Source organism: Halichoeres trimaculatus, unplaced genomic scaffold (assembly GCF_033239565.1).
Source record: "Halichoeres trimaculatus isolate MK-OKI-2021-1 unplaced genomic scaffold, fHalTri1.1 fHalTri1_scaffold_17, whole genome shotgun sequence".
In the NCBI taxonomy this organism is placed as follows: domain Eukaryota; kingdom Metazoa; phylum Chordata; class Actinopteri; order Labriformes; family Labridae; genus Halichoeres; species Halichoeres trimaculatus.
The window spans coordinates 13,532,944-13,547,492 of NW_027437195.1; the positions used below are offsets into that span (position 1 = coordinate 13,532,944).

Below are 14,549 nucleotides of genomic sequence, written 5' to 3' on the forward strand. Positions count from 1 at the left end.
GTTCAGTGTTTGAGTTTTAAAAAGCAATCTACAAATAAAATGTACAGTCGTAAATATTTCTATTAATATGGAAAGGTAATTTTCAGGTGAACTTTCAGATAGATAACGTGAAAAAATATGCAATGTCCCCTATTTAATGAAGTAGAATAAAGTAAGGGGGAAAACAGTTACATTTATTTGGTGGACACAAGTCATTAAAACATTTGATCGATACACACTCCGGACCACTAAGTGGTGCTGATGAGCCAATGACGAGAGAGAAGAAACAAGGGACTACACTTCCTGGTGACGTTTGTAGTGTGTGGAAACAGTATCAGAGTGAGACCTCTTACTTTGCTGTGCTAAAGGGCAGCTAGCCCGGGTTTGACAGGCATCCACTCCTTATCGTATTTGGGTTTCTTTCTCACACTTTACCCGCCACTCTTCTACAAACGTCATGTTTGCCGTCAGAAACGCTCTCCGCCTCGGCACCAGGCTGTCCATCCCCATGGTGGCGAGGAGAGGATGCGCCGGCAATGCAGTACCCGTGGACGATGTTGTGAACGGACTCACAGAGGAACAGATACAGGTTAGCTCCAGAGGCTAGCTGTAGAGCAACGCATTATTATCGTATGTCTGCAGATAAGCAGGCAGTAAAACAAAAACAGGATTACATAAAACATTACCAAAGTACAACTGTAAGTTTGACAGTCGAGGAAGGGAGGTGACTTAAGGACGTATTGCATATGAAGTGATGACATAACATTAGCGAACAGAGAAGACCTTGATATTTGACGACCTATCAAGACATTTTTTTATTTTTTACCGTTTATAGCTCTTTCACGGCTTTGATGCAGTTAATTTTCCATTTAGTCCAGTTTTCACCTGTTATACGAAAGACGAGCTTCATTAACTTGTTCTGCAGCTTTGATGTCAGGTTTAACACCGTTAGCCCTGATGGCTAGCTGAAGTTAGCTGTGTTGTTATCTTTAAGCAGAGGCTTTTGAAACTTTCACGACTCATTCAAACACACTTCACAGTCAATTAATCAGTTTTCCGAAAGGTGACTTCAGGTCAGCATTGTTTTCTCCTTAAAAAAGGGGGGAGTGCACGCTGGACAAGGTGGGGTAGGGGGAGGGATTCATATAAAGAATCTGATTGGATGAAAGTGGCTGCGCTCATCTCCTGGTTATTATGAAGCGTAACTGTAATATCTGCTTTCAGAATATTAGTAAACTTCTGATCACACTGGTTTATCTTTATTTCACATTACTTAATCAGAAGGCCAATTAGTGTCTCAACCTGTCACGAGTCAGCTTGATCTGTCAATTTTCCGTTGCTTTTTGATGACATGATAAAATATGTAGAGTTACATTAAAGTTGTGTTTTATCTTTCCCACAGCTCAGACAGACGGTTCGTAAGTTCCTTGCAGAAAAGCTTCAACCCCATGCTGATCAGATCGACAGGGACAATGAGTTTCCTAGAATGCGGGTGAGTTTGAACATTTAAAGGTACAGTGTACTATTTATGATTTTAAACAGAGATGGTATTTTATGAGCATGAGTCACTCTACTTCCTTGATTTAATTTGTGTTTTGTTCTTTGGATTTATGCATTTATCATCAAACAGGGTAGGATTTCTGTCTTTTAATATCTCAAATTTGCCCCATCAGGAATTTTGGAAAGAAATGGGAGAAATGGGACTTCTTGGCATCACAGCCCCAGGTTCGTCACATTTACTATTTTGAGCATCACCTGAATGCCAAATTCTCTGATTTGAATGATCTAAAAAAAAAATCTTCTTGTCATATACCTTAAGTGGAATATGGGGGCACAGGACTGGGCTACCTGGATCATGTCATTGTGATGGAGGAAATGTCTCGAGTGTCAGGAGCTATTGCTCTCAGTTATGGCGCCCACTCTAACCTCTGTGTCAACCAGATGGTTCGCCACTGCAACGAAAAACAGAAAGAGAAGTACATGCCAAAGGTAAGGACCCAAACAGCTCTTTCTTCACATTGTCAAAGTGCAACTTGTAGGTCCAGTGAATCAAAGTTACTCATTATTGCAGATGTGATGGTGTATGGTGCTGTCGGATGAACTAATGTTTGTCATTGTAAATTTGGATCTAAATGTTTTTCAATTCAGGGAACTAAGCATCTATGTTTAAAAAAGCTATGTTTTTAATACTGAACTTGGAAATGAAAAAAAAAAAAAGTCAAGGATTCCTAGTTCTTAAATGTTGTTATTGTTTTTCCTGTTTCCAGTTAATGACAGGAGAGCATGTTGGAGCACTCGCCATGAGTGAGCCTAATGCTGGCTCTGATGTGGTATCTATGAAACTTACAGCGAAGAAGAAAGGTAGGAAACCTCATACCTTCTTTTAACTTTGACAGTTTAGGTCTGCCACCTGAAGTTTGTCATATTCAGAGAGCTCCAACTGCTCCGCTGCTTTAAAGAAACATTACTCAAGTGTGATAGTGATAGTAATGACTCAGAGTTTGACAAACCACTGTCAGCATTTCCAAAGTGAGTCTGACACAGCAAGGTGGAGTGTTTGGAGCTACTGATTTCTATTTTAGTCCTGTTTGCCTCCAAACTGATCCTCTGGCTGACAGTGTGCTCAATAATTACAGAAGTATTTCCCTATGTCAGTCAACATTTCACCAGATTTTTTCATATTTTTCTGTGCCTATTATCCTTAGAAAGTCAAGTATAATCAGCTTACAGCAAAACTAAACCACACTTTTGTATTTCAGAAGTAGATTTAACATGATCACCATCTATTGTAAGAGCAGTGATTTCTGCTGCCTCCAAGTGGACAAAACATCAAATTGATTTTTACAGCATGCATTACTCAGTATCATATTGTGATTACACATCCTTTTAAACCTTTCAATATATCTGATTTGTGTTTTTATGAATACACTGTTTAAGTGTGTGAGACAGGTCAGAGTGCCATCAGCTCAAGAATTTGAACTCTTATCGGCTGTGTCTCATTTAATGCCTTGTAAATACTGATTTTTAAACTGTTAAAGCACATTTATGGATAAAAGTTATTTTCTTGGTTTAGTTTCTTTTTTCTAATTAAATAAGGAGATTCATTTTTTATGAGTTCCATTGTAAGAAAAAATTGTAATAAAGGAAAATGTAACACTTGGATAAATTAATCATGAGATGGTGAATATGACCATGGGCCCACACATAAACCAGCTGTCCCACATTCTTAAATATGCAGCAGTACAATTTTGGCAACAGATCCAAAAATGTTCTAATAAAGTCTATATTTTGACTTTGATATTTATTGATTTATCTATTTTGTAGGTGACTACTACATTCTGAATGGCAATAAGTTCTGGATCACAAATGGGCCTGATGCAGACGTCCTTATTGTTTATGCAAAGACAGATCCTGAAGCCTATCAGAGAGGGATCACAGCTTTCATTGTTGAAAGGGTAATTCAGTCAATGAAGACGTACTGTTCTCTACCGTTGTGCTGCGCTGGTAATCAGTCCTGCAGTTTGTTAAATGACAGCGTCATGGAAGAGAAACAAGAATCGCCATTGATTGCACGTTTCTTTTCATCATGTAGGGGATGCCAGGATTCTCGACAGCACAAAAGCTTGATAAACTTGGCATGAGGGGATCCAACACCTGCGAGCTGATCTTTGAAGACTGCAAGATCCCAGGTGTGTTAAAACACACTCTCTGCCTAAAAAAAGAGAATATAAAAATCATTGCTTTTTGGAGTCTTCTCTTTGCAGGCGTGTCAAAGGATGTTTCATTTAAGACTGCCTGCATGTTTTGCTAAAAACACTTTTCTATGTTTGCTTTAGAGAAGAACATCCTCGGTCCTTTGAACAAAGGTGTCTATGTGATGATGAGCGGCTTGGATCTGGAGAGGTTGGTGCTGGCTTCAGGACCTGTTGGGTAGGTTTAAACCAGAAATTTTGCATCATCTAATCTACACTTCATTCACATCCAAATTTACATTCTGACCAACTAAATAGTCTTAATGTAAGAAGTTTGAGGGGCGTAGTTCTCACAGGCAGAGCTAGTTCCATCAGAGCTCGATCATCCGTGCTTGTTTACATCTGAGTGGTAGAGCAGCATAGCATTATGGCAGTAGCTGTTAGCCAGAGTGACAGCCTGGGTGGTTCTAGGAAATATATATAACATTTGGACCTACTTTTATAGACAGATTAAAGGTCCATTTAACTGATCAGGAATTCTGATGTTGAATATTGAGGCTGATAATTCTTTATTTAGCTACATGTGAATTCCAAGTTCAAACTGATTCAACGGTGAAAATAAAACAGAACTTAGCCCTCTTTTTTTATGATTATGGAAAATCAGTTTTGGGAAGATATGACCCCCCACCAGTTGAAACTGAAGTCTTGACATCAGAACATAGCAATCTAGTTCAGGAAAACTACACGACAGACATTAAAACAAATGTTAAATTTTTCTGTATTTGTCAGTCTTTTTTTTACTTTAGGTTGAACATCTCTTTGAATAAGACCATTTTTAAGTAGTTCATCAATCTAAACATCTTCTGAACATTTCAGCATCATGCAGTCAGTCATCGACTTTGCCGTTCCCTACCTTCACGTCAGAGAAGCTTTCGGACAGAAAATCGGACACTTTCAGGTTTGACCTTCATCTTAACGTAAAACTAGGGAACATTAAGTCACAGGAAATATCCAGCAACATACAAACAGCATGCTTTTTGTCCATGTGTTCACAGCTGATGCAAGGCAAGATGGCAGACATGTACACCAGGCTGAGCTCCTGTCGGCAGTATCTGTATAACGTGGCCCGAGCTTGTGACAAGGGACACTTCAGTGCTATGGTGAGAGAAATTTAAAAGATTCATCTATTTTTGCAAAGTGATAAAAAAGAATGTGTAGTTTGTCGCAGAAGTTTTACTTGAGTCAAGAAGTAAAGTGGCTATGAGGAGTTTGAAAGTGATCTTAAAAAAGTCTTCCTTCTAGATATTTGCCTGATCGTAATCCACACTCTAAAATAAGATTATCAGCGACAATATTGCTGGTTACAGGTCATTTTAAATTGCTACTTCTTAGTTTCCCTGTAGGGTCGAGCAGAACCGGATTGATTTATGGCACGTCTAGGTCTCTATGACAACACCATGCCGGCTGACAAAGTTTAGCAGTGAGAAGAGCGATCCATGTCTTTCTCTACGGAAAACGATTTCTGTGACTAATTTTGTAGTGATGCTGGACACGGGAGCCTAACTGTCAGACAGAATTAGGACAGAAGAGCAGAAGAAAGCTGAACAGGAGAGAGATACAGCCCAAGCTAAAGACTAACACAGGGGCTAAACTGTTCGTGCTAATGTTGATTCCAACCCACAGTCAGCAGTTATTCTGCAGTGGTCTGTTCAAACTTGAGAGTCTATCAATAAAATGAATAGTGAGGTTATGTTAGCTCTGATTGGTAGATGACTGGCAGGATATAACCAGGATTTACTAATGTTACACATTACAGACATGTCTTAGAGCACCGGGCTGCCAGCTGCCCTAAATATGAACGGCTACTAAACTACTTACAAACTGACAGTGTTTACTTGTTGTCACGTTAGCCTACAGATACGTCAGAGCACTGGGCTGCCGATAGCGCTACGTATAGCCGGCTACTTTAACGTTTGCTTGATGTCACATTTCAAATGGTAGCATACACGTACATATAACTGTACGTATAAATACCTTACCTCGGCGCATTGTATAGAGTAAAAAGTTTACTTGAACAAAGAAAATTTGTTTTGTTCCAATCTCCATTTAACTCCAAAACAAATACACGCCTCGCTAAAAGTCACGACATTGTGTGAAGACTTTGGGCCAGAAGGTGGCGAGGCAGTCTATTCAAAACAGATCCTCCTCGTAGCATCTTTAAATCGAAGCATGTGTCAGTGCATTCAGAGATCAGGCTTTTGTTACAGACGTAGATACAGAGTTAGTTACAGATTTGATTAAAGTAAACTTCACCAATAAGCACTTGATAGAGCTGAGATGGTGTGGATAGTGAGTTTAGTGTCAGTGTTCTGCAAATTGTTCAGCAAATTTTGACAGATTTGACTAAAGCTGAAAAGTGATGATTGCAGTCTTAGATAATTATCTCACTAAAAAGTTGTGTTTTGTTGTGATGTTTGAATTCTGTTTTTTACTTGATTAAAATTGTAAAATCAGTTAAAGTAGTGTCCTTCACCCAGTCTGCATCTCATTTTACAAAGTTATTTACTATGGTCCCAGGTTATTTAGCTCCCCACTGTTCCCTCACTGTAACTGTATTTCATTGCAGGACTGTGCTGGAGTGATCTTGTACTGTGCAGAGAACGCCACACAGGTCGCTCTGGATGGTATTCAGTGTTTGGGTAAGTGCTGAAAAAGGACATGAAATTAGAGATTCAAATGATGATTTGAAGCAAATTCTTTATTTCTTTTTTAGTGTAGAAGCGTTTATTCCAATCAGGGGGATGTGCAGGACTTTACTGTTAAATGACTTGTCCTTGATTCTGCAGAATCTGTTTAACATGATCAAACTCTGCTCAGCCATCCTGTTTGTCCAAAGGGTGTTGGGCTGGCGTGGGGCTTTCAGGCGTAGATAATTCGGTTAAGAAATAACAAATGAGTTGTGAAGATCTTATCAGTGGTGTATTGTTAAAGGAGTTTCATCTTAAACTTCCAGAGTTTGGCCTTGGATTTTACCACATTAGGAAAAGGTGGAATACAGTGGAGAGCTGTGAGTCTAACACATGACAGCTTGTTGATTGTAAAGGAGAGGACGTGGTTTTGCTGAAACTGTATGAATTCCTTTCAAGTTGTCTATCAAATGAGAATGTTTGACCTTTAAAAATGTTGCTAGCTTTGTTTGTGATGTTGTAAGTCGTTATCGTCTGTCTTTCATTTTTACATCCTGACACCATCTCCCTGATGGCAAGCTTTTGTGAAACTGAATGACTCATGGCTTTGTTTTGCCCTTATTTTCAGTGATTCTCACACAGAATGTGATCATGTCTACAAACAGTGCTATGCTAAGTTCACATAGTGTGAATGGAGGAATAATTCTATCATAGTTCAGACGTTATTATGCAGATTGGTGGTAACTGAGGGTAATCAGTGGTAATAACACTCCTAGTTAAGCCATGCACCTCAAGTTTTATCAGTAAGGAGTGACAAAGATGAACATCTATTTTAGTTGTATTTGTGAGCTGAGCGTGTGTGCACTTTATTTCTAATGTCTTTTCACTTTTATATCAATCTCAACCACTATCTGTGTTGCCAATCATCAGGTGGGAATGGCTACATCAACGACTACCCCATGGGCCGATACTTGCGTGATGCCAAGCTGTACGAAATCGGCGCCGGCACAAGCGAGATCCGCCGACTCATCATCGGTCGAGGCTTCAACTCCATGTTCAAATAATCCTAAGGGTGAAAAATATGTTGGCTAGAGACTGAACGAGTGGTTTGCCGTGGATGAACACAGTTACTTCTCACCCCTGAGCCTTATACTGTTTGACCTACTGCTGCTGTCAGGTGGATTATCACATGGTTGAGAATCACAGTCATTTTCCATATTTGTAGTTATAGGTACATTAAATCACTCAAAGAGGACATAGATGATACCTGTATGACAAATGTTATGTTGATTTTGTGTGTCAGATGTCACTATTTGTTGACATGAGCTAAGAGTAGCAGCTTGATAACCACTACAATATCAGTAAAGCAATGAAAGTACATTAACTGATTTTTTGTGAATCCCAAATTTTCAACATATGTGATGGATTTAAATCTGGAAATGGTAAATGCAATATTTTTTTGATTTCCATCATTGTATTATTTCATCTTGATGTATTGCACACTCCAACAAATCATGCCAGCTTTTGGACAGTTAATAAATATGGATTATTGTTTGATCAGTCTATATGAACAAAAAGCACACTGATGTATTTGAGTTTATTAACTACAGAAATTGGGCCTCAGTGCTGCCAGCTGGATCTCTGATGTTTGTGATCAAATCTGATATCCTTTAAAGACCCCAAATGTAAACATCACGCTACAGCTGATATAATGAATCGTCTTGAATTTTAAATCATAAAAGGCTGATTTCTGAGAGTCAGCAGTATACACTAGTTTGCTCATTTTTGTTAGCAAACATATTCCACTGTAATAAATCAACTGTCTGAAAACTGACTGGAGAGGCGCTCCTAACCTGTTTGTCTTCCTCTCTCCGGGGAAGTTTTGGTGTCAAAGTAGATGTATTGGGAAATGACTGTAATTGTATTGTAGTTCTGTTTGCAGTAAATAAAAATCAAATTTTCTAATCTATGGACAGAATTTGTGTCCTTTTTCATTAACGTCCATAAATAAATCCATTTGTTTTTACACAGGTGTTTCAAGACATCCCAAAAACTCAGACACTGAAGACATATCACAAGAAACAGCACAGTTTGACTGAGTGAGTTAAGCTATTAATGGTGAATGTTAAGCAGGGAGTTCAGGGACATGAGTTCTGTTGTAGTAATTCATTTCAGACAGGTAGTAAAACAAAACCATGTCACTATATGCAACAAGGAGGGAAATGTCCATTCATGATATTTAAAGTACCACCTGTGTAGATACAAATTTCGCACTTCTTTTATTGATAAAAATTTCTGATGTTATTTCTATTTCTCTGAGTCCCCCAAAATTATTGTCGGTAAAAAATGGTGGTTTGGATCATTTCTTCATCCTTCATCAAGTACTGCTTACATCTCACTACACTCACTCTATCACCTTTACCATGTCATGTTTTGTGCCATATTCATTTTTTGTATGACTGTGTTAACAAGTTCCTGATTGTGATTGGTCATTGCATCCACCAGCTGTTTATCAATAACAGACTGTTGATATGAAGAATGATCTATTTTTATTTTTGAACATTTTTCAGACTCTGGCAAGTAAAAACTGATGCCTGATCTTCATGGTGGGGGGAACTGAAACAAGAGATGAAAACAGCTGTTTAATCCCTTTAATAGCGGGATTAAAGGGGTTAAACACAAAACTGGTGGAAGAATTGTGTACACACAACAGTAAATCTGAAAATAGATTATAGGCGTGTTCATATAACTGACTCAAAGAATAGAAATCCCTTGTTTAAAAAAAATAAGTACAAGTAGAAATACTCCAGAAGAAGTAAAAGCTCTAGACCAGTAGCGCCATTAATTATTAAAAGTAAAAGACAGGACGCCAATTATTACTCGCATTTGTTTCTTTGTGTTTTGTTTGAGTTTTGTTTTTTTATTTTTACACAGCAACATAAAGAAAATGTGGTTTATCTATGGTTTACCATTTTATTAACACAGCACATGCTTGTCTTTAAATTCTTTATTTTCATATTCCCCATTCCCCGTAGTTGTTTTATACAAAGGAGATGTTGTATAAACAAAGGTAAGTGAAGAGGCAGTGATTCTTCCTCAAAATGTAGATGTGTAATCTTTGTTCTCCATCAACCTTTTTTTCTTCCTGTCAGCCCTCCATCTTTCTTTCTCCCTGTCAGTAACCTGCAGCTGCAGCGTCTGTCCATCAGCTGCTCAGATGACAGTTCATCCGTTTATTGCCTCTAATCCATCCTCAGTTATTTCATCTCTGTCAAACTGCTGTGAGTCAGGCTGACTGATGTGAAGAAGATGGTTTGGTTGGACTTTGATGCTGCTCAGCTGTGTGTCAGTCTGATAAAAACCACTCTGCTCTGAGCAGGAGGATTTACAGATTTGTTTTATTTCCTCACCCTCTGATGGAGATTGACAGGTCGTGAAGGATGCTTCTACGATCACTTCTCTGTTTGACTGTAACCAGACAGTTATTGTCCTGAGTGTGTATATCTATCAAATATAAACAAAGTTATTGTCAAAAAGATATACTCATACAGTCCCTGTGTAATCCATATTTTGAGTCTTTTGTTTTTGACAGTGAAAAGCCAGTGACCTGTTTAGACAGCTGCTCTTCGATCTATCCATTATTGTTATGAGTAGTGGTGTACCGATCAATCTAAATTATTGATATATTGATGTTGTGATCAGTATTGATCAATACTTGGGTGATGAGATTGATACTTAAGTTTCAGTTTCTTTTCTCTACATTGCACCTGTGCTCATAGCTATCTATATAGCTAGATGGATGAAACTTTGTCTCTTCTGCAGTAAAAATAAAAATTTGTCTTTGACATGGCACTTGGTACGAATTGAAACACGCTTACATACACAATAAATGTCACTTCCAAATTTGGAAATCTTTTGATTTTCATCTTACGTCCTTTCGTTTATGTGTAAGAGGAAGTGTGTGTGATGTGGCTCTTGGTCTCTGACTGGTTGGCCACCCCTGGGCTAAGGGGAAACCAGTAAAGATAAATGTATGAAAGGATGTTTTATAGAAAGCCAGAAAAGAGACACTTTCTACTTCTAGTATAAGTTTATCTACTTCAAATCTAATGCTACAGCCTTGATATATGGTCCTATTTCAGATGCTTTAAGAATAAATGACCAACTGGTTATTGACTTACATTTTTTGTTGATCTTAACCTTTTGGTCAGCAAATAATATGAGAGGAGGAAAACTACGTAATGTAGATCTTTATATCAATAACAGGTTTTATGCGACTCCAACAGAAAGTCTCTCAAAATAAGTTCTGGTATGTTAGCTGAATTGTGTTTAGATGCTTAACGATTTCACCTATTTCTTCTAAGCACCACATTTTTCATTATGCACAGAAAAAGAAGTATATCACACAAGTTTTTTTCTGTTTTTTTTTTAAACCCACAGTATCAACTTTTTTGATTCACCACAGCAGAAATCCCAGTTAGGTTGTACTCTACATCACAAATGTCAAAGAGTTGTACTTGTGTTAATGAATTTAAAGCTCCTGTGTGAATGCCTTTTTGCCTAATAACGGATCTGACTAAAACTAATACTAACATCCCTGTATGAGCTAAAAGAGCACACAAAAAAAGCAGGAATAGACTGATTGTTTTATATTTTGGTGTATTTAATATCTTTAAGAGCTGCTGTAGGGTAGGTGTTGCTGCTAGAACAGCCTGTCTTTACATTTGCACAGCGATGATTAAAAGCAAGTAGTGCTAAAAAGAGACAGGGTGAGATTTTTGCCATTAAACACTGCTTTCATACGGACAGGTCAAGACAAGACAAAGGAGGAATTTCTTTATCCACACATATAAAAATATTCCTCGCAGGAGCTTTAAGTACTTGAATGTGTTGATGGATTTATGCAGATTTGCACTGCATAATTCAAACTGAAGTCCAGATCAAGATGTCATTTAATTTTTTGGATTATATTTTTTTTTTTACACCACCCCAGCAAATGCTCCTGTATAAAGATTGCTTTGTGTAACCTCTTCAGCGCATTCAACTGTTGGCTTTTTAAACCTAAGACAGGTCTGGGCTGTTTTCAGTCTAACATGAAGTCTGCTTTTAAAAGGATTACAACCTCTCACTGGCAACTTTCTGTAAGGTTAACTCATAATTCAACTCTTTGCAGGATAAATTATCATAATGCAATCCCAAAACAACTCCTCTACCTCATGGCTGTGCTCCATCTCCTCACTGTTGTGCAGGCTGTGTTGCGTGCTTTGTCTGCTCAGCTGTGCGGCTCTTTATAGAGCAGGAAGGACTCCTCCCTTCAGAGAGACGAACGAACTGAATGCCTCATTGTCAAGTGAAGGTTTTCCTCTTTAATAAGCATCAAGTCTGGAGCTTAAGAGAGTTATTAATAGATGTACCACAAACTATTTCACAATAACGTAGAGTCAAAGAGTCCATGGGTGGGATTAGGAAAGAAGAAGATAAAAACAGTGGAATAAACATGAAATTATAGGATGTAAATGTGCTCAAAATGGTAAGTTGTGATGACTTCTACATTTATTTATATTTTCATTTAACCATTATCTAACCAGATCAGGATGTCTTTCACAAGGTAGACCTGGTCAAGAGGTCAGCAGAACGTGTCATGAAGAGTTACAAGTGACAGTATTTTTTAACAACATGGTGTTTTCACTAAAACAAAATGCAGGAGCTGTAACACAGCAATAAAGCAACAATTTAAGCTTTTAAAAACACAGTCACTGTTTAAGATGGCTTTCGGTGTGTATTACTCATCAACAAGTTCATAACTGTGCATTCTTCTGTCTCTTGGTGCCTCTCAAAAAATTTCCAAACAACAAAGCTGCCTTCCCTCATAGCTTGCTCAGTTTATTTGTCAGCTGTAAACCACTTTTTGATATAACTTTTGGCTTTCTCAACTGTAAAAACAATGACTCATTACCGTAAATTTTCACCATATACATTTTTAACTGAACAGCTTATTAATGTAGAGTGTGAAATCCCTGTGCATGTACTGGTAGATCACCCACATTCATAAATAAACTAAAAAGGAAAGGCTAATGCCAGACCAGAGGATTTCCCACTATGTGTGACAGCTTTAACAGCTTATGAGACTAATTAACTCAAATGTTTAGAAAAAATAAAAACTGTCCATTGGTTTCTTCACTGTTTTATCTTAAGACACCTGTATAAAAGTAAAGTAAAAGTAAATATGACAAGCAACTCCATCCACTTTTTGCTTTTGACAGAAGCCCTAAATCCACTCCTCAAGTTATAAAGTACAACTTCGGGGAAAATGATAAATAAATAAAACTCACAAAGTCACTTGAAAATGACAACACTACAGTCCTCCATATCAGAGCTGGAGGAGGCACCGTGCAGTCACATGTCGGAGCAGGTTTTGGACACGAGCCAGAGCTGCCAGGCCACAGATCCTTCATTCACTTACTCAGCCCCTCACTGCCTGCCAGGGTTAACACAAGTGTCAAAAGGAGCAGGGCTTACAGATATTAACTAGGTGAAAGCCATCTGTCCGCCACAGCAGGGGCTGCTGGGGGACGGTGACATGTGGACGGCGCGTCCGTGGCCCTTTAAGAAACTCCATGTTTTCGCTACATGATGCGTCAACATAAAAAGCGGATGATGCTGTTATGTAAAAACACGCTGGAGTGAAGCTGTAGTTTGCAGGAGCTCGTTGAATACTCCACGCAGCTCGCTTCGCGTCTTTAAAGCTGGATTGTGCTTCGAAGTGTGTTTGGATTGCGAGTGTTACGCGTTACGCGCAGTTTGGAGTTTAACGACAGGAGCTTCAGCATGAGTCGTCCTCCGCTCCGTTTTCTCCCTTCACTTGCAGGAAGCGCACACCTGACGCATCTCTCGTTCGCCCTGCTGAAGTGATCTTTCTGTCTCTAAAAAAAAATCCAAGCGGAGTTGTTTTACAGTCGGCCAAAGCGGTAAGTGAGTACAGCTCTTATCTGCTCTCGTGCTAAACTGAAAGTGTCAAAGCGGGCAGGAGCGAGCGGTGAGGCGGCTCGATGTTCGGCTCATAATGTGTCGGATACAGATCCCTCCGTTTACTGGTGAAACTTTTGGACATCTCAGTCTTGGTGGTGCAGGTGGCTGAGTTGTTTCATGTCGGGTAAACACGGGGCAGAGCTCAGCTTTGGAGGAATAACGCTCGTGCTCGCTGAAAATGTCGCACGAGCTCCTTCGAGAGTCAAGTTTGAGGCTCGACTCTGCTGCGGAGTTTGTGTCTGTGGCCGAAATACACGAAAAGATGTGTTATGCTACTGCACATAGCTGCTGATAACGCTGGCCTGTATGCACTGAAAAGCCGATGGAGACACTGAGAGGTTCTGTTGGTGTTTGTCTGGTTGTTTCCTCTGGTTTAGAGCTGAATGGTGAGCTGATTCATCCTTGAGTTTACTGAACTAGTACATCAGGTTTTGATGATAATTGAATCGTCCATATAAAGGTTTCTCATGCATCATATTTAATTTATAATTTGAATGTTCTTTGCGATGACTGGGGAGTTCCAGTTTTATGCTACTTAACTCTTTTCCTGATAATCTTCTTCACCCTGATCATTTGACAGCTTTTGGAGATTTTTAATCTCAGTAAGCCTATAAGAAACATCTAATGAACATTTTATACACATCATTTAGCTATCTAAAACCATTAAAATTAGCTTTCTGTCAACTTTATGAGATTAAGAGGCCCAGTTTATATCAATTATCCAGTTACATAAAGCAATAATTTGTAAAGCGATGTGTCATGAGATGTGCTGCTGGCTTTATGGACACTTACTATAAAGCAAAGGGAGAAAAGTCTCAGCACTGGTATGTCCTCTATAATGAAAAATGGTGGGGTGTTTCCAAAGCCAGCCCTAATGGACAGTAATCACACACTTCTATCTTTAAGTTACTGAAGTACAAGCTGTACTAGAACAGGATCCATGTGCCACACGTTAAAGAACAAGTTCATATCTTCATTCAGACTTTGAGGCTAACTTTGGTGAGAGTTTGAATGTTAAATGTGTCGGTGTAGAGAGTTAAGTTGCGTGAGCTTCTTTAATTTTGAAAGCTGAAATGATTCTGGAGAGGTGTGTTCAGTCTGGATGATGTAATCAGGGAGAAAATCTGTTGGTTTGTTTTTTTTAATTTAATAGTAAGTGTAG

General features: G+C 38.7%; 2 protein-coding genes across 4 annotated transcripts in view; both read left to right on the plus strand.

Moving 5' to 3' along the window:
- Window positions 1-266: 266 nt before the first annotated feature.
- Window positions 267-8,327, plus strand: ivd (isovaleryl-CoA dehydrogenase). Its single transcript, XM_074691473.1, has 12 exons — window positions 267-568; window positions 1,382-1,471; window positions 1,653-1,704; window positions 1,799-1,968; window positions 2,247-2,340; window positions 3,304-3,434; window positions 3,572-3,668; window positions 3,816-3,909; window positions 4,548-4,629; window positions 4,727-4,831; window positions 6,298-6,370; window positions 7,289-8,327. Exons 1-12 carry the CDS (start codon window positions 437-439, stop codon window positions 7,420-7,422), a joined length of 1,254 nt encoding a protein of 417 aa, XP_074547574.1. The 5' UTR covers window positions 267-436; the 3' UTR covers window positions 7,423-8,327.
- A 4,633-nt stretch (window positions 8,328-12,960) lies between these two features.
- The window catches only part of bahd1 (bromo adjacent homology domain containing 1), a 42,794-nt gene continuing 41,205 nt past the window's right edge, over window positions 12,961-14,549 (plus strand). For 2 of the 3 annotated variants that reach the window (XM_074691471.1, XM_074691469.1), the window contains exon 1: window positions 12,961-13,326. The gene's annotated coding sequence lies outside the window, so the exon portion shown is untranslated. Of the gene's footprint in view, window positions 13,327-13,754; window positions 13,774-14,549 lie in introns of those variants that run through there. The other variant, XM_074691472.1, reaches the window with a different exon arrangement.